The sequence below is a fragment of the Bos grunniens genome, chromosome 1, assembly GCF_055505025.1.
Source record: "Bos grunniens cultivar Pamir isolate PY7600 chromosome 1, Bosgru_T2T1.0, whole genome shotgun sequence".
In the NCBI taxonomy this organism is placed as follows: Eukaryota; Metazoa; Chordata; class Mammalia; order Artiodactyla; family Bovidae; genus Bos; species Bos grunniens.
Window position 1 is genome coordinate 59,955,637 of NC_141165.1, and position 26,905 is coordinate 59,982,541.

The 26,905-nt window shown below is 41.9% G+C and overlaps 2 protein-coding genes and 1 non-coding gene across 42 annotated transcripts in view; 2 read left to right on the top strand and 1 right to left on the bottom strand.

Moving 5' to 3' along the window:
- LRRC34 (leucine rich repeat containing 34) overlaps window positions 1-4,699 on the bottom strand; it is a 32,253-nt gene extending 27,554 nt beyond the window's left edge. For 10 of the 17 annotated variants that reach the window (XR_015161277.1, XR_015161275.1, XR_015161278.1 and 7 more), the window contains exon 1: window positions 4,503-4,690. Coding sequence is in view for 10 of the 17 variants with exons in the window: in XM_086393715.1 (XP_086249841.1) it covers window positions 4,503-4,602 (100 nt within the window). In the remaining 7 variants the exon portion in view is untranslated. Of the gene's footprint in view, window positions 1-4,502 lie in introns of all 17 variants that reach the window. The other 7 variants (XM_086393654.1, XM_086393626.1, XM_086393644.1 and 4 more) reach the window with 4 other exon arrangements.
- LRRIQ4 (leucine rich repeats and IQ motif containing 4) lies at window positions 4,510-25,255 on the top strand. Of its 24 annotated transcripts, none has more exons than XM_086393472.1 (6): window positions 4,510-5,038; window positions 10,025-11,083; window positions 16,392-16,565; window positions 17,788-17,926; window positions 19,414-19,610; window positions 24,969-25,255. In XM_086393472.1, exons 2-6 carry the CDS (start codon window positions 10,064-10,066, stop codon window positions 25,116-25,118), a joined length of 1,680 nt encoding a protein of 559 aa, XP_086249598.1. In that variant the 5' UTR covers window positions 4,510-5,038; window positions 10,025-10,063; the 3' UTR covers window positions 25,119-25,255. The 24 variants fall into 24 exon arrangements, 17 of the variants coding, with proteins under 17 accessions (XP_086249598.1, XP_086249639.1, XP_086249677.1 ...); XM_086393513.1 differs by having other exon boundaries at window positions 4,635-5,038; window positions 19,462-19,610; XM_086393551.1 differs by lacking the exon at window positions 24,969-25,255 and adding an exon at window positions 22,995-23,105 and having other exon boundaries at window positions 4,635-5,038.
- TRNAY-GUA (transfer RNA tyrosine (anticodon GUA)) lies at window positions 6,801-6,890 on the top strand. Its single transcript is given in 2 exon segments — window positions 6,801-6,837; window positions 6,855-6,890. It is a non-coding gene; the product is annotated as a tRNA-Tyr (tRNA).
- Window positions 25,256-26,905: the final 1,650 nt, after the last annotated feature.

A 26,905-nucleotide genomic window follows, 5' to 3' on the forward strand; every position in this document is an offset into this window, starting at 1 on the left:
AGGCAAGAATACTGGAGTAGATTGCCATTCCCTTCTCCAGGGGATCTTCGAGACCCAGGGATCAAACCTGAGTCTCCTGCATTGCAGGTAGATTCTTTACTATCAGAGCCACCAGGGAAGCCCACATACACATACATATATCCACTCTTTTTAGGTTCTTATCCTTCAGTCCCTGGTTCATTTCTGGCTCAAAGGAGGTACTGGTTGCTTTAGGCTTCCCTTGTGGCTCAGCTGGTAAAGAATTCGCCTGCAATGTGGGAGACCTGGGTTCGATCCCTGGGTTGGGAAGATCCCCTAGAGAATGAAAAGCTACCCACTCCAGTATTTTGGCCTGGAGAATTCCATGGTCTGCATAGTCCACGGGCTCGCAGAGTCGGACACGACTGAGCAACTTTGACTTCGCTTCACCCATATAATTTACAGTGTATCAAGTAGAGTCACAGTAGGTCCTCATCTATTTTATATATAGAAGTGTGTATATATCAGTCCCAATCTCCCAGTATATCCCTTCTCCCCTCCCCTTTGTTATTATTTTAAAAGCATCTTTCTCCAGGCCCAGGCTTTCTAGTGTAGAAGGTATGCTAACACTTTTCTTACAAGCACAAACTGCTCCCTGTCTCTTTTCTGTCTTAGCTTTTGTGTTTGTGTCTCTCTAAGAGAGCTCAGTGATCTCACTACTCAACCACCCTGAGATCTTGAGGATCCAGCTTCTCTAAGTCTCTTCATCTCAAAAATGTTCCTTCATGAGTGGATTTCTGCACTATATGAACTAAAGAGTTTGCTAAACAAATGTACAAAACAAGATTCAAGAGAAAGAGCATTATGTTAAAAGTGAAAGCAAATAATCTTTTCTTACAGTTTTTTTTTTAAATAAAAAAAATAAATTTAGGGGAATTCCCTAGTAGTCCAGTAGTTAGAACTCTGTGCTCTCACTGCCAGGAGTCCTGGTTCAATGCCTGGTTAGGGCACTAAGATCCTGCAGCTGCATGGTGTGGCCTAAATAAATAAATTTAACCTACATTTATTTCAAATAACTTGGAAATTTCAATATCAAAAAGAAAAAAAAGAGACATTGATCAGCAATCTCACTCCCAAAGAACCACTGCAACTGAGGTCCGGGAGTGTTCCCTATTATTTTTCTATATCCTTTTCCTCTTCAGTTAACATTATGAGCATCTTTCCCATTTCATTAGATACCCTCTGAAAATTTTTAACAGCATAATTGTACTTAAGAAATCTTTCACTTACTAAGCATAAAATAATAAGGACCTACTGTATAGCACAGGGAAATATATTCAGTCTTGTAGTAACCTATAATGGAAAAGAATCTGCAAAAGAACATACATATATATTCTGTATGACTAAATCACTGTGCTGTATACCTGAAACTAACACTATTGTAAATCAACTATACTCCAACTTAAAAACAATTTTTAAAGAAATCTTTCACTTATTTTAGGACATGTATTTATATATTTCATGAAATACTTTACATATACATGAAATACTTTATTTCATGTATTAAATAATACTTTTAGCACAGTATTTCCCAAACTGTGTTCTGTGGAATACTAATCTACTGCATGATCAAAGATATTCTAAATAGAATGGGGTTTATTGTAAAATAAATTTGAGAAATGATGAGTTAAACAATGCTAAACAGATTCCTATCTACAGTAATTCTCGGGACATTTAAAACTCTCAGGTACACAAGGACTCCTCAAGTTGTTGAGCCCGGAGGGGAAGGAGGATAAAAATGCTCCTAGTTGGAGAAGGCAATGGCACCCCACTCCAGTACTCTTGCTTGGAAAATCCCATGGACGGAGGAGCCTGTTAGGCTGCAATCCATGGGGTGGCTAAGAGTCGGACACGACTGAGCGACTTCACTTTCACTTTTCACTTTCATGCACTGGAGAAGGAAATGGCAGCCCACTCCTGTGTTCTTGCCTGGAGAATCCCAGGGACGGGGGAGCCTGGTGGGCTGCTGTCTATGGGGTCGCACAGAGTCGGACACGACTGAAGTGACTTAGCATAGCATAGCATAGACTTAGGACTTAGGAGACTGTGGTTCACATGGAATACAATTCAAAAAACGCTCCTTTAGCATCCTCAACAGAAAATAAAACAAGTAGACCTCAAATGAATTTACTGTTGGAACTGGGCTCCCACTGGGTTTCTTCTCTCTCCTCTGGCTCCTAACCTTCCTTGGTATTAAAAATGTTAAAATCTCAGAAATGGAGACCCAATTGAAACAGAGGTAATTATCTGGTGTTTGTTAAAAATGTAATCCAGGAGACACAGATCCAAGAAGCACTTGAACTGTGTTCCAACAGACTACAAAATGGTGGCGATTTACAAAGGCAAAAAACCCAGGAAGTTACATAAATGGTTCATCAAGAATTGGGATTGGGGTTTGAGCTGGCAAGAAATGAGGTTGCTTGTTAAGCAAGGAATGACTGGGAGTCTGAAATGATTACAAAGTTGCAATGGTGGGAAGAAATTTGAAACTAAGGGTGTAGCTAGCAGCTCCTATTTGGAGAATAGCTAGTAGTGTCCTTGAGTCTGACACTGTGCTGTATAGACCCAATGGACTGTAGCCCAACAGGCTCCTCTGTCTATGGGATTTTCCAGGCAAGAATACTGGAGTGGGTTGCCATTCCCTTCTCCAGGGGATCTTCCCTACCCAGGGATTGAACCCATGTCACCCACATTGCAGGTGGATTCTTTGTCGTCTCAGCCACCAGGGAAGCCCAAGAAAACTGGAGTGGGTAGCCTATTCTTTCTCTAGGGGACCTTCCCGACCCAGGAATCCAACTGGGGTCTCCTGCATTGCAAGCAGATTCTTTACCAGCTGAGCTACAAGGGAAGCCAATTCAAGTTCTCAGTGATGAAAGGAATACATCTGAAATCATATCCACAACAGCCACCCGGCTCCATTTTTTATGCCTGAACTACAGTTACTCCATTTTGATTTTTAAATAATTTTAAATATGTCATCAAAGAGAAGAGAGGGTTGCCTTGAGAATTTCTCAGGTTCATTGCCTGCCCTCAGCTGGCAGAACCATATCCAGGACATGCAAACAGATGTAGACTTACAAGTCATGTTTATGTGAAGGCATGAAGGAATCTTATATTACAGGCTAAACAAAGCCAAAGAATATGTATATTTAACTATCTGGACATGGATTTAAAGTATTTTTGAGCATCAGCTATATTTTTCTGCTACTCTTTTATTTAAAATTCACCCAAGTATTGTATGTCAGGATTCTATGGCACCAACAGTTTATTTCCTATACTGTATTCATATTAGGAGAAAATAATAAACTGGTTTTCAAATGGTAAAAAAACCTAGGAATAACAATTCTACAAGAAAATGTCAAGAATTTAACCTAGATTCATTTTTAATCCACATCTGACTCGAATTCCAAATAATTTTTACCTAATATCCCGTTTAAAAATTACTAGATAAGGACTTATTTTGGAGGTGGTTATCCTCTTCTATGGTGGCTCAGAGGGTAAAGCCTCTTCCTGCAATGCAGGAGACCTAGGTTCGATCCCTGGGTCGGGAAGATCCCCTGGAGCAGGAAAAGACAACCCACTCTGGTACTCTTGCCTAGAAAATCCCATGGATGGAAAAGCCTGGTAGGCTACAGTCCATAGGGTTACAAAGAGTCGGACACGACTAACCGACTTCAGTTTCACTTTAACCTTCACCCTCTTCTATTGGAACAGTCAAGTGCTGGGAGATTGAGGACTGAGGGTCAGTCAGACTTTGGTGCTAATCCGGACGGGCTGTGTGATGTCAAACAACTTACTGAAATTCTTCGATCTTAAATTTCCTTTTATGCTAAAAGCAGAGCATGTCAATGCCCACCTCACAGTGCTGCGTGGAATATGTAAGGCCTATGGCATAATTCCCTATCTACAAGCACACAAGCATCCAAAATGTAAATTGTGAAGGGAGAGGGGTGTACACTTTCCGCTTCACATGAGAGTGAAAGTGAGTCACTCAGTCGTGTCCGATTCCTTGTGACCCCATGGGCTGTAGCCTGCCCGGCTCCTCTTTCCATGGAATTCTCCAGGCAAGAATGCTTAACATGCTACCAGATAATTCACGGGTGCAGAAATACTTAAAACCGTGCAGGCGTGAACGTGCAAAGAGTGGTCTCCAGAGCCTCTAGCCCACCTGGGCCCTGCTCTCTGGAGACTTCATAAAAAGGGGCCCAAGTAGTGCATGGAGACAGAGAGAGAGCGACACACACACTTGAATTCAGGACAACCCACCGCGAGAACCGCGCACCCACCGCGGGGGCTTGGGGCTGCCCTCTCGCCCACGTTTGGGGGCGCCCCGAAGTTCCGGGCTCAGTAAGGGTTGCTAGGGGCCCTCTCCCGCCGGGCAACCCCTGGCCCAAAGTCTGCTCGGAGGACTCGGCCTGGCCATGACGCCCCTCGCGCGTTTCCTCCCGGCCAAGCTGGCGCCGAAGGGACCCCCTGTTTCTTACCGCTATCGTCCGCCACAGCCCAGGCCGGCGTCGGGGTCCTAGAGGGAGCGGGAAGTGGGGACCCGGACGCCGGCCCGGGCTGCTTCTGGCTGAGCTCCATGCTCCCTACATCCGGCCGGCAGCGGCGGCGTTGTCATGACGACCACGCGCGTGCTCCAGCTCCGTCCGCCGCAGCCGAAGAGCTGCAAGCGGTGTGGCCCCACCTCGTGACCCCGAGCGCCTATGCTGCGCAAACCTCTGTCTTACCCTCTCGGTCCCGGAGGCCTGGTTGGGCAGGTAGTGACCGCCAATGCTGTGGAGGCTCCTTGTTCACCATCTGGGTCCTGGTCCCTTGCCGCGGATTAAAGACACACGGAGGCAGGGCATCCTGGTTCTTCTGCAGAGAGAAGTTCTCCAGGTTTAGGGGGCATGACTGATGAACTAAGGGCCGGGGATACAAAGATGATTATGACACAGTCCGCTCCCCAAGTTGTGCTCATACCTGCAGAGGGTAGGTGCAAAAGCTGAGTTGCCCACCACAGCTAGGATGGATGGAGGTAAGGGAACTTAAAGGGGCTAGTTGATCTGTCTTGTGGAGGGGCCGGGCCATCAGGGAGGACTTCTTGGAGAAGGTGTCGTCCTGACCCGTCCAGGTGAACTTGCCAGAGGGCGGAACTGCTTTGTGCGTTTTGGAGATGAGCAGGTACTTGCTGCTGCTTCTAAGTCACGTCAGTCGTGTCCGACTCTGTGCGACCCTATAGACGGCGGCCCACCAGGTTCCCGTCCCTGGGATTCTCCAGGCAAGCATACTGGAGTGGGTTTCCATTTCCTTCTCCACTGCATTAAAGTGAAAAGTAAAAGTGAAATTGCTCAGTCGTGTCCGACCCTTCGCGACCTCATGTACTGTAGCCTACCAGGCTCCTCCATCCATCGATTTCCCAGGCAAGAGTACTGGAGTGGCAGGTACTTAGGGCTGCCCAGATGAACAGACTGGGTGTGTTTTAGAGGCGAAGTCAGTCAGACCGGATCCACGTGGAGTCCTGTGCATCCTCTGAGAAGCACAGCTGTTATGGGGCAGGGAGTTCTCAGATTGAGAACAGCTGATGGAGGGTGGATTTGGTGGCGCTGGTAGTTTAAAAAAATAAAAATAACCCGCCTGCCAATGCCGGAAACATAAGAGAGGCGGGTTTGATCCTTGGGTCGGAAGATCCCCTGGAAAAGGAAATGACAACCCACTCTAGTATTGTGGCCTGGAGAATCCCATAGACAGAGAAGCCTAACGGGCTACGGTCCATAAAGTCGCACAGAGCCGGACACGACTGAAGTGACTTCGCACACGCAGGGGAGAAGAGGTCTGAAACATCTCAGGAGTTTGAGGAGTGAGGAGACAGAACCCAGCGTTAATTACCAGGTAAATGGGTCAGGATTTGGTACGTGGGCCTGGGGGAGAGGAGACAAGGAAGGAAGAAAGGAAGGCCTTCTGTATGGGGTTGCCACAGGTCAAAGAGAAGGAAGTGAAAGGGCCTTGCAGACGACTCTGGAGCCAGAGACTCCTTGTCTGAAAAATGTTCAAGGAAGATCCTCAAGGTAAAAACAGGTCATTTATGAAGTTTATTATTTTCCAAGGTGAAAAAGAAAATATCTGAGTCCTCTGTCCCTCCCACTACCCAGCCAGGCATTTCCAGACCGTGCTCCACTGCTGAGAAATTGTGCTAGGCAAGGTAGACGTCTCTTGAAACACTTTGTAACCCACAGATTTTAAGCACCACTGCAAGTAGTTCTTCAGATTAAACATGATGGTAGAAAAGACAAGTATGTTTTCATTTACCCCATGTGCTACCAGCCAAGTTGAAAGGTAGCCTGAAATCCTGAGATGTGAATGTAGGTACCGTTCAGCACACTCCCTTCCCTGTGCTGTTGCTGCGTAGTCGCCAAGTCGTGTCTGACTTTTTGTGACCCCATGGAATGTAGCCTGCCAGGCTCCTCTGTCCACGGCAAGAATGTCGGAGCAGGTCGCCATTTCCTTCTCCAGGGGATCTACCCAACCCAGGGATAGAACCCGCATCTTGTGTCTCCTGCATTGGCAGGTGGCTTCTTTACCACTAGTGACACCTGGGAAGGCCCTTGAAGAGTAATTCCACTCATAAACTTCTCAGTAATATACTGGGTTGTAAAAGTACATCCAGAAAGCAATCCCTAGTTAAAAATAGCCAATAAAGAATCAATCTTCCCTATTCTTATTTACTGGCAGCTGTTGTAAATCCTGGCTTTATAACTTCCTTTTATTAAGTCCACTAAAAATGCACATACAGTGCAATTCCTTCGATAGCTCAGTTGGTAGAGCGGAGGACTGTAGTGTGAAGTTTCTCAGGCATCCTTAGGTCGCTGGTTCGAATCCGGCTCGAAGGAATTGACATTTTGGACTTCCCTGGTGGCTCAGAAGGTAAACAATCTGCCTGCAATGCAGGAGACCTGGGTTTGATCCCTGGGTTGGGAAGATCCACTAGAGAAGGGAATGGCAACCCACTCCAGTATTCTTGCCTAGAGAATTCCATGGACAGAGGAACCTGGTGGGCTACACTCCATGAAGTCACAAAGAGTCAGACATGACTGAGCAACTGACAATAATGCATATACAATATAAACAGCTTTCATAGGGCTATCAACTTGATTCCAAACACAAGTGGGATATGATTCATGTGAGCTAATACACACACAGAGACCTTCTAGGCAGGTCTCATCATGGAACAGGATGAATGTTAAGAGAAATAAGTTCTTTTATCTGTCTGGAAGCCCAGACATACTTGTGCTGCTGCTGCTGCTAAGTCACTTCAGTCGTGTCTAACCTTAATTAGAGTGGCCAGTGCACACAGATTTTCCCCAGATAACTCTGTTGGAAGACTGAAAAAGAAAAATCAAGCCTGAACCTTTACATCCAAGAAGATTTTAATTAAAACCAGGTTTCTGGAGAACAAATGATGTTAAAAACCCAGGTGAGGAAGTGACTGAGGGTCAGTCAAATGCTCTGCTCCTTCTCCCACTTCCTACTGTGTCTTGAGAAGAGCCTTTCGGTGGTTCTTTACTTTTGAAACAGGGATTGTAACAGTACCTCCTTCTTAGAGTTCTTGTGAGGATTAAATAGGTTAAGTAAAACCTAGAACAAGTAACTGTCCTTGGTATTCTCTATTTCTCTTTTATTTATAATTTATTCTTATTTATATTATCACCTCAGTCTGAATACTGTCGATTGCCTAAAAGCCATCAGCATTGTCAGTCATTTGTATTTAGGAAATGAGATTTTATCCTGCAGGACTCTACACTGTTAGATAAAGACAAAAATGTTAGAGACAACTAGTCCTAGACATAATTTAATCCATGATACATCATCTCTCTTTTTTGGCCATGTGGCTTGTGGGATTCCCTGACTGGGGGATCAAACCCTAACAGGGGATCAAACCCAGGCGCATGGCACTGAAAGCAAGTAGTCCTATAACCACTGGACCACCAGGGAATTCCCCATCTTTTTCTTTCTTTAAATAACAGCCACACCACCTCATAACTCTTTGGGGGGCTGCTGCTGCTGCTAAGTCACTTCAGTCGTGTCTGACTCTGTGCGACCCCATAGACGGCAGCCCACCAGGCTCCCCTGTCCCTGGGATTCTCCAGGCAAGCGCTGGAGTGGGTTGCCATGTCCTTCTCCAGTGCATGAAAGTGAAAAGTGAAAGTGAAGTCGCTCAGTCGTGTCCAACTCCTAGCGACACGATGGACTGCAGCCTACCAGGCTCCTCCATCCATGGGATTTTCCAGGCAAGAGTACTGGAGTGGGGTGCCATTGCCTTCTTTGTTTGGGGTGCTAGGTATATAGAAACAAGGACCTGAATCACACACTGCTGTGCTGCAAGGAGCAAAAACATTAAGTGTGGGGCTGGGAATTCACCCCTCTCCATCTTGACTGGGCCTCTATGCTGGATGGGAGGTCTAGTCCTCCAGCAGAAAAGACCCCACCCTAGAAGGCAAGTCAGAGATGCCACAGTCAGCCCAGCCACCATCATGTCATAGTCCTTCCTGCCTTCCCCCTTAGGCTGTGCGTGTGTATGTGTCGGCATGTATTCATAACCAAGGGCTTGGTTTGGTTTAGTCACTAAGTCCTGTCTATCTCTTTTGCAACCCTGCAGACCTATTGTTACCAAGCCAGGTTCATTTGCCTGAGAACAAAGCAAGGCAAACAATGAGAGGTGGAGGTTTGCAGCAAAAAATGGGTTTATCATGAATCAGTCAAGCGAGGAGAAAGAACAAATCACAAATCCACCTCCCCAAAGACAAGGGGATATTTATGAGATATTTATGAGACAAAGAAGCAGGGTGGCCTGAGGTATGGGGAGCATGGGGAAAGGTGATTGTAGATTTTAAAAAGTGAGATAATTGTCCTTCTGTGCAGGCACAACTAAGCTATCCGCTGCCTCCTGGGATACATGCTCAGAATTTGGTGGCATTAGCTCACTCTGGGGGTAGAGTTCTCGAGCTTCTGATGGCAAATGGTCACCGATCAAACACGCATACCCAGGTACATGGTCAGTACTGCCAACCAGTCTTAACTGGCTGGGGTGCCAACTGGTCAACAGCTGACTCCAAGTTCCTGAAAAACAAACTGGGCAAACATATCAAGACTCTTAGTGAGAGATACAATCCACAGTGATGGTGAAGGGTCTGTTAAAATTGTTTAGGCTACACAATGCTTTTTGTTAAAAACAAAAACAAAGTGAGCTTGGTCGGTGAAAACAGGTTAGTTTTTTATTTATTAAGCACGTTATAGTTTAATGGATCTAACTGATAACTACCCTTGGTTTCACAGATTCTAATCCATCATGCCAACTCACACATGGCTGTTACCTATGCCTATAGAAGGCTTGATCATCCACCTGCCAGTCCTAAAACTTAAAAGTTCTACCAGGCACGAAAGTGCCCACTGGTCTCTCCTTATTTAGAAGGGCAGTTCATCTCTTGAATTTAATTCTATTGGCCTTTACATCTACAACTTTATGCCGGATTTAAGGGAAAATGCAGTTTTTGTTTTGTTTTTTGGCTGCATGGCTTGCAAGATATCAGTTCCCCACCCAGGAATTGGACCCGGATCACGGCAGTGAAAGCCTGGAATTCTCTCCCCTAGACCACCAGGGAACTCCCCCAAATGCAATATTTTAAAATGCTATTTTTTCCTAGTGTTTTCTCAGTGTTTATGGTAAGAGCAATGATCTTTTGCAGCCTTCTATACCTCCAACCTGAAAATAGAATCAAAATAGGCACTTCTAAAAACTGAAATTAGACAAGCCAGACAATTTTTTTTATTAATATGAGTCAACCTAGGTTAGGAGAAAGAGGAATCTACACTTCGATTTATCTTCCAACATGAAACACAAAAACCTACATTTTATGTTGTGTCACAGTGAGCACTAAATTTAATCAACTAGATTTTAATTTGTTTCTCTTAAGGATACTAAATCTGGTGACAGGTAAAACTCATACATTTTTCTTTCTTTTCACAGTATTTCAGATTTTGAATATTTGAACTTTCCATCAGAATAATGTCAAGTGACAGCGAAAAATACGAACATTCGTCTAGAATTCAGCAGAAAAGTGATCCACAGCAGGTCTCTGATAGGATATTTTTCATTGACGCTTCGAATCAGAGCTTGCTTACTATTCCAGAAGACATTTTAGCATTAAGAGAATTAGAGGAAGTGCATTTGGAAAACAACCTGATTGCAGAAATCCCCAAGGATATTCAGCATTTAAGGAAGATCAGGGTTCTCTACCTGAACAAGAACAAGCTGAAGAATCTATGCCCGGAGATGGGAAGGCTGAGCAACCTAGAGGGCCTGGACCTGAGCGACAACCCGCTAGAAGCCTCGTCCCTGCCGGTGCTTAGCGGCATCCGCCAGCTCCGCGAGCTCCGCCTCTACCGCACCGACCTAGCGGACATCCCCGTCGTCATCTGCAAACTCCTTCACCATCTCGAGCTGCTCGGACTGGCCGGAAACCACCTGAAATCTCTGCCCAAGGAAATAGTGAACCAGACCAAACTGAGGGAGATCCACCTGAAGCATAACCAATTTGCAGCGTTCCCTCTGGAGCTGTGTGATCTCTACAACCTGGAGATCATCGACCTGGATAAGAACAAGCTCACGGTCATCCCGGAAGAGATTGGGAACCTGACGAAGCTGAAGAAGTTCTACGTGTCCTACAACAGCCTGGCTGTTCTCCCGGAGTCGCTGGGCCGGTGCACCAGGCTGTCGGTGCTGGACGTCTCTTACAACCGCCTCCACGCCCTCCCGCACACCCTGGGCGAGCTCTCGCAGATGACGGAGGTGGGGCTGAGTGGGAACCACCTGGAAAAGATCCCGCGCCTCCTCTGCAGGTGGACCTCGCTCTTCCTGCTCTACCTGCATAACACCGGCCTGCGGGTGCTGCGCCGCTCCTTCCGGCGCCTGGTTAACCTGCAGTTTCTCGACCTCAGCCAGAACTTTCTGGAACATTGTCCGTTGCAGATCTGTTCGCTGAAGAACCTGGAAGTCTTGGCCCTGGATGATAATAAAATATGCCAGGTACTGATTCCTTTCCTGGCTGTCACTATGCTGCCTGGCCCTACATTGGTGTGGTTCCGTGTCTAAACATCAGAAAATTCGAGCTGAGTTTATGAGTGAAAATCGGGATTGACAGATCTCTCCAACAAGGTCATCATGTTACTTTTCCCGCCTGAATAGCAGTAGTAATCATAATGGTAGCTGATGTTTATTTGCAGTATGTAGGTGCCAGTCACTGGGCTAAATGTTTTTTGTGTATTATCACATTTAATCCTCACAATGACTTTTTAAAAATTTAAATAGTCTTTCTTTTTTAGGATAGTTTCAGATTTATAGTAAAATTGAGAACATATTTCAGAGAACTTTCATATATTCCACACTGAGATTCCCCAACAATTAACATCTTAGATTACTATGGTACATTTGTTACAATTAATAAACCAATATTGATACACTTTTATTCACTGAAGTCCATAATTTATCCATGTTTCCTTAGTTTTGATCTAATCTTTCTCCGTTCAGGATCCCATCCAGGTTTCTACATTACGTTTAGTTTTTGCACCTCCTTAGCTCTTCTTGGCTATGAGAGTTTTTCAGGCTTTCCTTGTATCTGATGACCTTGCCAGTACATCTCAAAACTGTAGGATTTGAGGATGTAGGATGCCCCCACTACTGGAATTTGTTTGATTTTTTTCTCATAAGACTGGAGTTATTGGTTATTGGGAGGAAATTAATTTATACATTTGTAATACAGTTATATTGTCTTGTTACACTCTGCTTTCCTTCCTGAAATCCTCTGACTTCCTGCATGATTTTTTTCTTAAATTGCATACATTACTCACAATGATTTTCTGATGTGAGTGATATTGTCCTCAATGATATAGGAGGAGAGTGAGGCATGGGGCTTTTAATGTGTCAAGGCCACACACCTGTACGTGATAGAGTCAGAATACCAATCCATAGCATTGGACTGCAGGGTTCATCTTCCAGAGTTCTGACACATGCAACCTTAGGCCCTAATGTTCCAAAATCAGATATCTGCAAAACCAGATCAGTCCCCAGAGAAGCTCTCCCATACGTGTGCAGGGTGGTGTGTTCAGACATTCATCATAGTATTGTTAATAATCATGGCTTATGGGCAATAATGTGAATGTCAGTTGGGAGAGGAATTTGCAAGTAAATTGTGATATATTTATAAAATGGAATACTATACAATAATTTAAGTGAACTGGAGCTGTATGTGCCAATGTGGATAGATCTCAAAACTGTGATGTTTATTAAAAGTAAAACACCAAATTACAGAATATTATGCCACATAGAAATCTTTAATCACACAAAACTACATACACAACATATAAAACATATTTTATGTCCCCTGCATTGCAAGGAAGATTCTTAACCTATGGACCACCAGGAAAGCCCCTTATTGTTTTTTAATATTTGAAAATTTGAAAGAACAGAGTTCTGTTAAAAGCAAAAGACTATTCTGGAGAGAAAGAACAGAAGGTTTAGAAACCAACAACACTAACCAAATATCATGTCTGTTTTTCCTGGTTGTGAACAAAACTCTTAATGTGTATCTCATACATTATAAAAGTCGTAGCTTTAAAGTTGTTTTTTGTGTTTTTTTTTTGAATCTTTTACTTGATTTTCAACTTTTAGAACTTTGGGATTTTTTGTTTTGTTTTCCTCATTGTTAGAGAGTTTCAAAACTGGAAGTAAACATTTTGATGCTGACTTTAAGATTTAGGAAGAGGATCTAGTACTTAATTTCGACTTATTATAGGTAGCAACCCATCTTGGAGGATTTTAGAGGTTCTACGAGAAGGCCTCTGCCCATCCCCAGCTCTTCTGCTGCCGATGTAAGAATTCCTGTTACAGTGAGCAAAGTCTGTCATTCCATAGTGGGAGTGAAAGTATCAGAATAGAAAGTGCCCTTGGGAAGTATAACACAGTTCACTTAAATCCTATTGAGTCATGAATGATACCTAATCCTCTCCTGTGACTTTTTAAGAGGTCAGGGTGGAGGAGAGAATCACACACAGATGTGTGTGTGTGATTAGCAAAGATTCAGTTCAGTTCAGTCGCTCAGTCGTGTCCGACTCTTTGCAACCCCATGAACCGCAGCATGCCAGGCCTCCCTGTCCATCACCAAAGATTTCAGTTCAGTTCAGTCTCTCAGTCGTGTCTGACTCTTTGCAACCCCAGGAATCGCAGCACGACAGGCCTCCCTGTCCATCACCAACTCCCGGAGTTCACTCAGACTCACATCCATTAAGTCAGTGATGCCATCCAGCCATCTCATCCTCTGTCATCCCCTTCTTCTCCTGCCCCCAATCCCTCCCAGCATCAGAGCCTTTTCCAATGAGTCAACTCTTCGCATGAGGTGGCCAAAGTACTGGAGTTTCAGCTTTAGCATCATTCCTTCCAAAGAAATCCCAGGGCTGATCTCCTTCAGAATGGACTGGTTGGATCTCCTTGCAGTCCAAGGGACTCTCAAGAGTCTTCTCCAACACCACAGTTCAAAGATTAGCCTCATCCAATACCAAGCTTTACTGCAAGTCAGACTGCACCGAAACGTGGATATGTTCAGTGTTACTATGTTGAACATGGAAATTTCCATGTACCAGCATTTATGATTCTTCAGTTCTTATGATGGTATTACTGTGTTTTTTGTCTTCCTTTCTAAATTTCCTATTATTCCAGTCCCTCTAGGAACCTCCCAATCATTTCTCTCTCTAATGACATGTGACCTTTAAGCCAGCTTCTTCTCTCTCTCTCCCACCAGCCTGGTAGGCTGTAGTCCATGAGGTCGCTAAGAGTCGGGCATGACTGAGCGACTTCACTTTCACTTTTCACTTTCTCTCTCCCACCCCAATTTACCTCATGGACTTTTGGCACTTGAAGCCTAGCCAGTAGCTTTTTCTTGCCTAGGTGGAGACAAAAATAGCTGACTTTTCATGTAAACCTACATGGATTTTATGTGTATGGTCCATTCCTATTGTTGACTGCAAAAGTGATGGACAACCTAAAAGTTGAGTACTGTGTTTTATTTGGTGGACAGAACTGAGGACTTAAGCCCAGAAAGCAGCCTCTCAGATAGCTCAGAGGGACTGCTCCACCGAGATAAGGGAGGAGCCAGGATATGTAGGACTTTTCGCAACAAAGAACACGTAGTCAAAACTTCATATGATTTAACTGTTAATTAAAGAAATTAATTCACAAATTCTGACTTCCCTGGTAGTTTAGTGGCTAAGATCCTGTGCTCTCAATGCAGGGGCCCAGGTTCAATCCCTGATTGGGGAACTAGATCCCACATGCCACAACTAACACCAGGTACAGTCAAGAAACAAAAACAAAACAAAAACATTCATCCCTAAAGAAAACCAAATTCTCAAGTTAATAAATTCAGTACTTTTCTATATATGGGAAGATGGAAGAGTCTGGGTTCATGGAAATCATGTATTTCAATGACTTCATTGAAATCATTCTTTTTATATGAGCCTTAGCTATCTAAGGCCAGTATTCTGTTCTTCCCATCCTGAGTTCCCTCAGGGTTCATGGTACAGTGGTTGCAGTGGCTCAACAGTTGCTACATCCTTTGTTTACTGATTTGGCAGGCAACACTTTACATGCACACAATTAAGGGAGAAAACTCAAGTTTCAGAATGGCTACGGCTCAGTTATACTGTCAGCAATAATTGTTCTCACCTGATTCTCTGCAGGCTTTCTGTACATCCAAATTTATTTCTGCTATAATATGACTATGATGGTATTAATTATTGGCTCTTGAATATCTTGGGAAAAAAATCTTTAGATATTCAGTGGGCTTTTGAAAAAGTAATGCTAAACCCATGAGCTAAGAATATAGCAGTACGAATGAAATGACTGGGTTATAATGAAGTGGTTAGGTTGATAAATCTTTCCCTGTTATTTAGGACTGCACTAAATGCAGACACTTTGCATTGAAGGGATCTAAGGGCCTGATGAAGAATTTTGAAATAGCAAAGAAGGAAAGCTTAAACATCAGTTTCTCTGGACATTGACTTGTTCTGAGTTTTCTTTTTCTAGATGTAAATAAAACTGAAAATGTTTTATAACTTTTTAAGAAAATAAGCCCTCACCTTACATAACAAAGAGGAAAATGCCTTATGGTTTATTCCAAGTGTTTGAAACTTTTGCCTATAGGTCAAAAGAAAGCCTACTATGGGGATAATCTATTCACTAATTATTTACTTATTCCACCCATCTAGGGAGAGGTTGGGTTGAGCTGAACTCTACTAACCATTCTCATGAAAAATAGAATGGCAGGTTAGGGAATGGGTGGAAGGAAAGCCAAGGTTTAAGCAGGGACCTATGAGGAAAGGTTGCCCAGTGAAGAATCAAGCCAGGTAACAGAAGTGGTTCAAAATGAATTAAGTTATTAACATTCAAGAGTTGGGCCTTTTTTTCCTACAAGAAAATAGGCATCTACATAACTTATTCAGTAGGGTGATTGTGTCATGTATTTAAAGAATGAGATTTTCCATGTGGTTCCAGAGGTCCAGCAAGAGGTCAATAGGGGATGTATTAGTGACACAGATTTTGACAGGAGAAGGAAATTGAGTATGTAGAAGGAAATCCAAGTGGTCTTTATCCAATGATCTTTTCATCCCAGGAGGTAGTGTTTAAGTAAGAGCTGGATGGCTAGCTATGGAACATATCCAACCACCATAGAAGAGGGTAAGAACAGGGACCTTTTTAAGGCCTTCCAACTCTGAAAGTCTAGGAATCTGTGCAATGCCTGCCTAATACCAGGGCACATAGCCTTGTGATTCACTGCAGGGAAGAAGATATGATTATAATGGTCTTCATTGTTTCCTTCCAACTGGTATTTTAACTAAGGTTTCAAAATTGCTGACCTAAAGCCTTTTAGGATGGATATTACGTCACTAAATTGATCAGTGCCAATAACTGAATTAATTATGAATATTATAGTTGCAATAGTATACTAATAAGCTTTGTACTTTTTCTTTCAGTAGTGTCAAGCATTTGCTATACCATAGTTGAAAAATTTGCAATAACATAGGTTAAAAATTGCTCTAACTTTATCCAGAGCATGCAAGTAAAGAGCACAGAGGTTGGGGGAAAAGTAGAACTCCAGACTTTTGATCTACAAGTACAAATACCATAGATGCAAACATATGGGCCAACTTTGCATCTGCCGGAGACGCTAAATTTCTCTCTTTTTAAAAAAAAAAAAATCTTCCTCAAAACTAAAAGCCCAGTTTATTTTCTTACTTTTAAAAATAATCCTGATCTGAAACTTATCTTTTTGAAATATTTCCAGTTACCTTCAGACTTCGGTTCACTTTCAAAACTGAAGATTCTTGGACTAACGGGAAATCAGTTCTCTTCATTTCCAAAAGAGATCCTTTCTTTAGCGTCTTTAGAGAAATTATACATTGGCCAAGATGAGGGAGCCAAGCTTACCCATCTGCCAGAATGCATTAAGAGACTACAGGTAAGCCTCCCCAAATGAGCAGGCAAAGAAGTATATGCCCACTGATTCCTTGGCTGATATGAGAAAACATGGTTGTATTCTCACAGGTTGCATGTGGAATCATCTATACTAGATTTCTAGCTCCCAACAAGTCATTATTACACTTTGAGGCTTCCACTGTCTTCCTGAACAACCACAGGATCCACACTTGAACATTTTATTGTGACTGGTCTTGTATATGTCAGGGCATACTCATTCCTTCTGTGTGGTTTGGCATGTTTTATTTGCAAAATTGAGCCATATCACTCTCCAATTAATTTCCACTTTTAAAAAGTATTCTCTGAAAGTTGTACTACTTTGAAGTTAAAGTGTCATATAGATGATGTGGCCAGGAATCTGCATTTTGCATGAGTCTGATTCCCCTTCCTGCATGGTGGAAAGCATATCATGGTTTATTTAACCATTGCAACAGGTTCATGCTGAAGATGGGTCCACAGAACTATGCTAAACCCCAGAAGAGCAACATAACATTATTCAAAGTAGCTATACCAATGTGTCTTTATGTATGCATGCTTTAAAGCATGATTTTTTCATGTTCCTGGTGCTACACTTTTAATAATAATAAAGTAGGTGTAAGCCACTACATAGCTCCCAGCCATGGACTGAGTGATGACATACACAGCGCGGGTACTTCTCACCTGTTCCTAATTCTTGGTTCCTTTGCTCTGTGTTCACAGAACTCCTTTCATCAATTTGCTCCTTATACGTGTCATGCCACACTCTCCAGAATTTTAGGGTGAAATGCAAACATTAAATTTTTACCCAGTGAATCTGAAAATAGTCAACCTGTTCTCTGTACATTTTGGCTACTTCCGCATGGGCAATGCTGGATTGATAACTGAGGCAATTGCAGTTCTATAGCAACTGCCACAGATAATTAACTATTAAAAGGGAACAAATTATATTTGTATTTAAATGATCCAAATTGTTTTTCTGCATTAAGTTATAGTGAAACAAATAAACACTAGATTCCCATGTTCTCTTTTCCCTACATACCTGGAACCATGACTAATGGCTTAACTCAAGAATAATTATATTTTTTTTGTTGATGATTCTTTAAATGTGTTTTCCCCTTAATCCTAATGAATAATATTCTCATTGAAAGAACATGGGAACTCATAGGTGATTCTAGTTACCATAATTCTTTTATTATGGTATGATAACATACTCTTCTGTTATTCAGAATCTTAAAGAGCTGTATATTGAGAACAATCATCTTGAATACCTGCCTGTATCCTTGGGATCAATGCCTAACTTGGAAATTCTTGATTGCCACTGCAATCTAATTAAGCAACTCCCAGATGCTATTTGCCAAGCACAAGGTGAGAAATCTTTGTAGATCTACAACCCAGTGGAGTTTGACTAGCATTTCCCATGATGGAAGGCATCCTTGTACTACTAAAGATCAGTCTGAATGTTGAGGAGACTTCTTTGGTGGCTCAGACGGTAAAAGCTTCTGCCTACAGTGCGGGAGACCTTGGTTCAATCCCTGGGTTGGAAAGATCCCCTGGAGAAGGAAATGGCTACCCACTCCAGTACTCCTGCCTGGAAAATCCCATGGACGGAGGAGCCTGGTAGGCTACAGTCCATGGGGTCACAAAGAGTCAGACATGACTGAGCAACTTCACTTTTCAATGTTGAGAGTTTAGACCTACCCCGTAATCTCCTTGCAGAGCTTCTTAGTTGGTGATATGGGGAAGGCGATGTACCTGATTGGTACAGCTAAAAGCCACACAAAGGCAGTTAGTTTATTGGGAATTGAAAAGAAAATATCAACTGCTTTGAAGATTGGCATTCATCCTCATAGCCATTATACTGTGAACCAGAACTTACTGAATGCCTATTATCTGCCAGAATTTGGGCTTGGGGATCCTGTAGTAAATTTGCATTAGATCACTAAGTCACTTATGAGAGAAAGGAAAAGGATTGACCCAGAGTAATAATATTAGCAAGGCAGTTGGGGCTGAGGGGGGTGGACCTATTTGATTGCCATGAAAAATCATACATCATTCATATTTGAATATGCAAAGATTTTCCACTAGGCTAAACCACTCTGTGTTTGTAAAATAACAGGTTTTTGCTGAGATCCTCCTAGAACCAGATTTTAAAAAATGTTTATTTGCCATATTGTGCTGAATCTTCAGGTTTATAGATATATTTTAAAACTGTGACTATTTTTTAATGAAAAAAAGATGAAGGAATATGAGTGGATTCTGTTGCCTACTCATGGGCCATTCCAAGATTGGCAGCAGGACTTCCCTAGTGGTCTAGTGGTTAAGAATCCACCTATCGATGCAGGAGTCACGGTATCAATTCCTGGTGGGAAGATCCCACAAGCAAGTAGGCCCATGTACCACAACTACTGAAACCCAAGCTGCCTACAGACAGTGCTGTGCAGCAAGAGAAGACACTGCAAAGAGAAGCCCACGCCCCACAGCTAGGGTGTAGCTCCCACTTGTTGCAACAAGAGCAAGCCTACATGCAGCAACCAAGACCCGGCGCAGCAAAAGATAAATTCAAAAAAAAGCATGGCCACAGGGTTGGATCTGCGACACTCCTTAGTCATCTCCTGATTCTGTCCTTAATCTCTGGAGGAATGGAACAGTCTCAACATTTTTTAGTATTTACTATTTTCCTGTCTCTAACACTTATTTACACTGACTTCAACAACTCTGAGTTGTTATAAAACATTAAATTTTTTTGTTACATGGTCTAACAGGACATACACATTTCAAAGTGTTTGGACTAAGCAATGTATGCTTTAATTTTGCTAGTTTTTAAGACATTATTTTTTAAAAATTAATTTCAGCTTTGAAAGAATTACGGTTCGAGGACAACTTGATCACTTATCTTCCAGAGAATTTGGATAGTCTAGTGAATCTAGAAGTTCTGACACTAACGGGCAACCCCATGGAAGAACCCCCAATGTCGGTGTGTGCCAAAGGCACTGAAGCTGTGTGGGAATACCTTAGAGAAAGGAGAAATATGAAAGAATTGGCAACAAAGGTAAAATAAGCAACGATTTTGAATAACATATTCACAGTTGCTCGGAGTAGGGTATTGCTAAACTTTACAGATTATCCTATAGGGCTGCTCTTTGCACATCTACATGTTGAGAATTGTGATTCTTACTTATTGAATATTTTTACATCCCCAGGCCTAAGCAAGAGATTTTTAAACAAAAATCCTAGCATGTTTTTGTCTTTTCTGTTCCTTTTCTCTTTGTCAGATAAGAAGCCAACAAACAGGCAAAAGAAACCAAAACTTCAAACCCCTAAATGATCTAAAACTGTTGGACTAATCACTGGAGTGAAAGGCTTATGTTAACTCAGTCAGATAAGCTTGAAAAGTTAAAAATGAAAGCACTGTGGAGCACAGGTCTAGAGGCCAGAGTTGTGCTCTGCCACCAACATAGCTTCAAAGGGTTAAGATCTTCATTGCCTACTAAGCCAGTGGAGACATAAGGATACCCCAGAGCCCAGGAATGTGTCCACTACAATCAGTATTCAGTATTCTCCATTCAGCTGGTCCAGGCCTGCATCATCTCACACCCAGATGACTGCATTAGTCCTCCAACTAGTGTCCCTTGTTACTTGCCTGCTTCCCCTACCATATGTATTCTTCCACTGAGCAGTCAGACCTACGCTGTTGAAACCTAGGTCAAATCTTGCTGTACTTTGCTGAAATCAACAACTCTCCATTTTACCCTGAATAAAAATTAGTCTTTGGTTTGTAAGACTCTTTATCAATGGCCCTCAATCAAATCAGACCTTACACCCTCCCTTCTCTAATAAATATTATGTGAAACTTCCCTTACTCTTTTTAAATTAGACTCATAGATAACATAAACTACCATAAACATAATTTTAATAAATCAAAATAATGCCCAAACTGTAATACAAAAGAAAAGTAGTTTGTATTGAAATATTAATTTTAGTATGTATATACTCAGGGATGACTGCACTGGAAGAATGAAATTACTTAACCATTTTTAGGATACTTCCTAGAAGTATTTTGAACAATGTGCCCTCTTGCACATTTTAAAATTGATATTAGACCTTTTTGTGTCATTAAGTTTAGTCATTGCAAAGGATTGACTTTGATATCAGTAAACATCAATTTACAAAATATTTGAACAAACTCTTACTTGACATGCAAAAATTTTGTCATTTATTTTTCTTCTTGAACATGTATTTCCATTCTACTTTCCCTTTAGAATTGACCTTAATATGTGTGTGTGTGTGTATATATATAATCTAAATAATTTACAGATCACCTTTCATATTTCTAGGCTACAAAAGTTTTATGTAAATTAAACTTTTTTTCTATGATCATAGCATTTTAACATTCTGGATTGAGTCTTTGTGCAATTAGTAGTAGTATAAAATTGACCAAAACAATATAAAATCTGGTATAAATTTTGATATTCAATTATTTGATATATAGGATTTTTGGAAAGATTTTTTTTCACATAGTTTATATATTGTTGTTGTTCAATTACTAAGTTGTGTCCACCTCTTTGTGACCCCCTGGACTGCAGCAAGGCAGGCTTCCCTGTCCTTTATTATCTCCGAGGGCTTGCTCAAATTCATGTCCATTGAGTTGGTGAAGCTATCTAACTTTCTCATCTTCTGCTGTCCTCTTCTCCTTTCGCCTTCAGTCTTTCCCAGCATCTGGGTCTTTTCCAGTGAGTCAGTTCTTCACATCAGGTGGCCAAAGTATTGGAGCTTCAGCTTCAGCATCAGTCCTTCCAGTGAATATTCAGGGTTTATTTCCTTTAGGATTAACTGGTTTGATCTCCTTGCAGTCCAAAGGACTTTTAAGAGTTTATATGTCCTTGCATAAATATTACTTATTGCTAGAATGAAATAGGGTTTGGCATCAGTTCCATTCCTATTTTTTATTTTACAGAAGAAATGCTGAGAAAGCTTGTTCAAATTTATAAGTTGACAAGGAAAAGAATGGAAAAAATTTGTTTGCCTGTATTGTTTTGCTTTAAATGGCAGTGCTTCACACATCTCTGAATTCATTCCAGATATAGCCCCCAGAAATTAGATAGTAGGCTCTCAGCTGACCAATCAACTTCAATTTTCTTGAAGGCAAAGAGCTGGAAATCACCTCTCTTATAAAAGGATTGGTTATCCAGTCCTTAGAGCCAACATCAATACAACTGTTTTGAATTATCCCTTTTTCAGTGCCCCCAAGGTTTTTGGAGTCTTGGGCAACCCACCCTGGTCAGATTCAAATGGATGAGGGGCTGCCAAATGGGGAGTTGTGAAGGGGCAGTGGGACTCGAGGTGGGACTGGAAGGTCAGCAGTTGTGTTCCTTGTCAGACACATTTTAGGGAGGGGGACGGATGAGAGTTGAAGCTCTGGAAATGAGTTGCTTCTAACATATCCAAGCCTGCACAAGCTTGGAAAGTCTCTGTGGACCAAAGTAAGGGGCGCACAATTGAACTCTGTTGAATCTTAACACGCAAAAAGCCTTGTGAATTTCCAGAATCCCTCTCCTGGGCACTGCTGCTTCCCTGGAAAGTCACCACCTTAGCTGGTCTGCTGCTTTCAGGTTCCGTCTCATCCTTCCCATTTTCGCTCTACTTCAAGCCTCGTGCGTGCTTCTGCCTCTCTGTCCAGAGGTGCTTCCCCCCAGGTGTGGGCAAGACTGTGGCCCTCACTTAGTTCAGTCTCTTCAAATATCCATACACCTGTCCTCAAGCCCCCTTATATAAAACAGCATACCTCCACCCACCTCATTCATTCATTCATTCAACACAGTTACTGAGCTGCAACTATGTACCTGGCACCGTTCTAGGCGCTGGAAATACATTACTGAACAAAATGGGCAAATATTTCTGTCCTCTATTGCTTAAAGCCTGATGTGGTGAGAGTAAGAACATGAAGTGTAACACATAATATATGTTAGAAAGTGATTTCTAAGTGATGTTAGAAAGTGATTATGTTGTTTCTAACATAATCATATGTTAGAAAGTGATTAAGTGGTATTGGAAAAAAGTTCAAGCTAAGGAGAACTGAGGTTGCCAAAAGTTGTGTGTGTGTATGTGTGTGTGTGTGAGTGTGTGTGTGTGTATTATAGGGATTTTATTTTATTTTATTTTTTGGTCAAAACATGTATTTAGATAGGAAAACCCTGGTAGGGTTCAGACTGCTCTTCCATTTCACTGGACTACGAAAGTAGCCACTTACTCTATTTAGTCTCCTTCCATCTGATCTTGCTCTGTTAGCTGCTGCTGCTTTTTATTTTTTTTTAATTTTTATTTTATATTGGGGCCTAGTTGATTAATAATGTGTTGATCTCAGGTCTACAGCAAAGTGATTCAGTTATACATATACATGTGTTAATATCCTTTTTCAAATTCTTTTCCCATTTAGGTTGTTACGTAACACTGAGCAGAGTTCCCTGTGCTATACAGTAGGTCCTTGTTGATTATCCATTTTAAATACGCAGTGTGTACACGCCAATCCCAAACTTCCAATCTATCTCTCCCCACAACCCTTCCCCTCTGGTAACCATAAGTTTGTTTTCTAAGTCTGGGAATCTATTTCTGTTTTGTAAATAAGCTCATTTGTATCTTAAAAAAAAAAAAAGAACTTTATAGAAGGTTCAGTTTAATGAGATGGTCAGTGTAGGATTCTTTGGGAAATTGACTGTCTCAAGCAACTATTACAATATATTACAATAGATCATAGACTGGGTGGCTTGAACAACAGAAATATATTTTCTCACATTCTGGAGGCTTGAAGTCCAGGATCGTGGTGCCAGTGTGGTGAGAGCTTCCCTTCCTGCCTCACAGTTGCTGCCATTTCACTGCATCCTCCTATTGACAGAGAGAGCAAGCTGTCTGTCTCTTCTTGTAAGAGCACTGATTCCATCATGAGAACCTCACCCTTACGAGCTTATCTAAACCTCATTACCTTACAAGGCCCCGTCTCCAAATACCAACACATTAGTGTTTAAAACTTCAACACATGAATTGGGGGGAACATAACTCAGTTCATAGCAATGACAATCAAGCAGGTTATTGAAGAAGTGGAGGCACGAACCATCTGAATATTAGGAAGAGTGTTACAGGCAGAGAAAGCAGCAAAAGCCAAGGCCCTGAGCTGAGATAGTGCCTATGTGCATCTGAGCAGCAAAGAGGCCTGCATGGCTGGAGCGAGTGAGCAAGGGGAGAGTGAAGAGGTCCGGAGGGTGGGGAAACATCGATAGGGCTTTGTAAGCAAATGCAAGGACTTGAATTTTGGGTTTTTGTTTGTGTTTTTAAGAAGTGGATTTATTTAGAGAGATACACATTCCAGGTGGTGCAGTGGTAAAGAATCCATCTGCCAATGCAGGAGACGCAAGAGACACAGGTTCAATCCCTGGGTTGGGAAGATCCCCTGGAGAAGAACACAGCAACCCACTCCAGTATTCCTGCCTGGAGAATCCCGTGGACAGAGGAGCCTCGTGGGCTACAGTCCGTGGGGTTGCAAAGAGCTGGACAGGACTGAACTGACTGAGCACACACGTATACACATTCCACAGACAAAATGCTGTTGGTCTCAAAAGGTGAAAAGGACCTTGGGAGAAACACTCCACAGAGAAAGCATGGGCTGTCTCAGAAGGCAAGAGACCAGGACTTGAGTTTTATTCTGAGAGAAATGGGGAGCCACTGGCAGGTATGAAGAGTCTACTAGAGAAGGGATGTTCCTGAGTGGATATTAGGAAAGAAGATCTCAAGAACAAGTGAGGGCTGTATAGCACAGGGGACTCTGCTCAGTATTATGTGGCAGCCTGGGTAGGGGGGCATTTAGGGGAGAATGGATATTTGTATTCGTTTGGCTGAATCCCTTCTTTGTTTACCTATAACTATCAAAATAGTAATTGGCTATACCCCAATATAAAATAAGTTCAATTAAAAAAAAAGAACAAGCGATGATTACCTGTAGGTAGGAGCACAGGTGGTCCCAGAACAAGAGAGAAGGCAGAATACAGGCACACCCATTCCCCTTGCTGTGCACTGTTATCTCCGTGGCACTGGTCACCATCTGTCAGATTATACAGTCATGTGTTTCTTGTTTATCGTCTTTTCCCCTCACTGGAATGTGAGCTCCACCGACTAAGTGATACTGATAATTCAACTGCTGTTTCCCTAGAACCATGCCTGGCATGTAAGAGCACCAAATACTTCAAAAAAAGTCTTTGCCTGGATGACTGGCCAACTGAAAAAGAGAGAAGATAAGGTTTAGAGTTCTAGCTATATTCCATTCTCCGTATTTTGAAAATCACATATCGCATACCAGAACAAAGAGCTGTAACCATCCCCAGTCCATTGTGATGTGAGCTGATGCTGTTCTTATTTTCAGATTCAGGCTTGGTGGCGTGGAATGATGGTACGCAAAGGACTTGGGAGATTTGAAGAACTGCTAAAATTGCAAAAGAAGGGAAGGAATTCTCCAAAAGATAAGAAAGGAAAGAAAGATGTAAAAGGAAAACCTGTAAAGAAAAATAAATAATTCTATAAATGTACGAATTGAGGTAATGAAACCTGGTGGATTAAGAAGGCAAAATCTCTAGGAATTAGATGCCTATCATACAAAAATTACTCACAGAGTTACAGTTACATAGAAAAATAAAGATTCTTTTACTGAAATGTTTATGGATAAAATGCTTTGATGTCTGGGAATTGCTTCAGAATAATATCAGAGAGAGATTAGTGTAAATGATCCAAATGAACCAATATGTGTGCTTAGTCACTCAGTCATGTCTGACTCTTTACGACCCCATGGACTGTAGCCCACCAAGCTCCTCTGTCCGTGGGATTATTTTCCAGGCCAAAATACTGGAGTGGGTTGCCATTTCCTTCTCCAGAGGATCTTCCCTACCCAGGGATCGAACCCAGGTCTCCTGCATTGCAGACAGATTCTTTACTGTCTGAGCCACCAGGGAAGCCCTAAAATGAACCAAGATCAGCCATAAATTGGTAATGGTAAAAGCATGTGATAGGTACATGGAGGTTCACTATACTATCATGTCTACCTTAAAAACTCTTAATTATGAAACAATTCATAGGACGTTCCAAAGAAATGGACAGAAAGGTCCACGCACCCTTCACCCTTCCTCAGTGCTGACATCCTGCATGACTGTGGGAAGTACCATCCACAGAGCTTGTTCAGACTCCATCACTTATACACGCACTGGTCACGTGTGTGTGTGTGTGTGTGTGTGTGGTCCAGTGCAGTTTTCTTACATGTAGCTTCTGTGTAGCCACCACCACGATCAAGATACAGAATTGCTCTATCACCACTTGGGCCATTACTCTCAGCCCCACCTACCACCTCTCTCGCTTCCAGCCCCTAACCTGTAGTTTTGTTATTTGAGGAGGCTCATATAAATGGAATCACATAGTAAGTAACATTTGGGGACCGGCCTTTTTATTTTGCATAATTCACTTCCAGCCCATCCAAGTGGTGCATGTAACAGTAGTTCATCCTTTCTGGTTGCTGAGCGGTATTGCATAGTTTGCTCATCATTCACCCATTGAAAGGTGTTTCTCTGTTTCCAGTTTTTGGCTGGTTTGAATAAAGTTGCTCCGAACATTTATTCAGAGAAATGAAGAATTATTACCTAAAACATCCCCATTTATACTAATCAAGACCCCCTCACCCTGATGACTTTTTCTTTTGGAATAATATTGATTTCAAATTCAACATGTCCTTCAAGCAATGATTATAATATGAATTATTAGTGTAGCAAGAAAAAAGCAAAACATAATCTGATTAGAATATATCAGAATAGAAATGTGTGAGCAGATCCCTCTGCCATGCAATGAATTTCATGCTCTAGTAAGAAAAAACCAGAAATTTCCCAAATCACGGACAGCAACACAGGAATTTTAATGAATTAAATAGATTTTATGAGGCAAATTCCATGTCAAAGAAATGCTCAGAAATATTAATAATATGTTAATTTGTTTATTTTAGCAACAAAATATTTTACTTTAACAAGGTATGTTTTTGTTACTGGGTGTTGAATTTTTGATCACTTTTATGAAGATCTGTGTGTCATTGACCGTTATTTGTATTCATGGTTTGTATCTGAGATAAAAGGCAAGAGAACATAAAACAATAAACAACTGAAGGGCATACTTTCTGATGAAAATTACATTTCCATCAGACCACAATGAGACACATATAATGATAAAGATAATATTAAAATGTTCCACAGTTAGTGCCTTTCACATTTTACACACTCACATAAATACACACCCTTATATTTAAAACATTTAGTAAAAGAGGCAGAA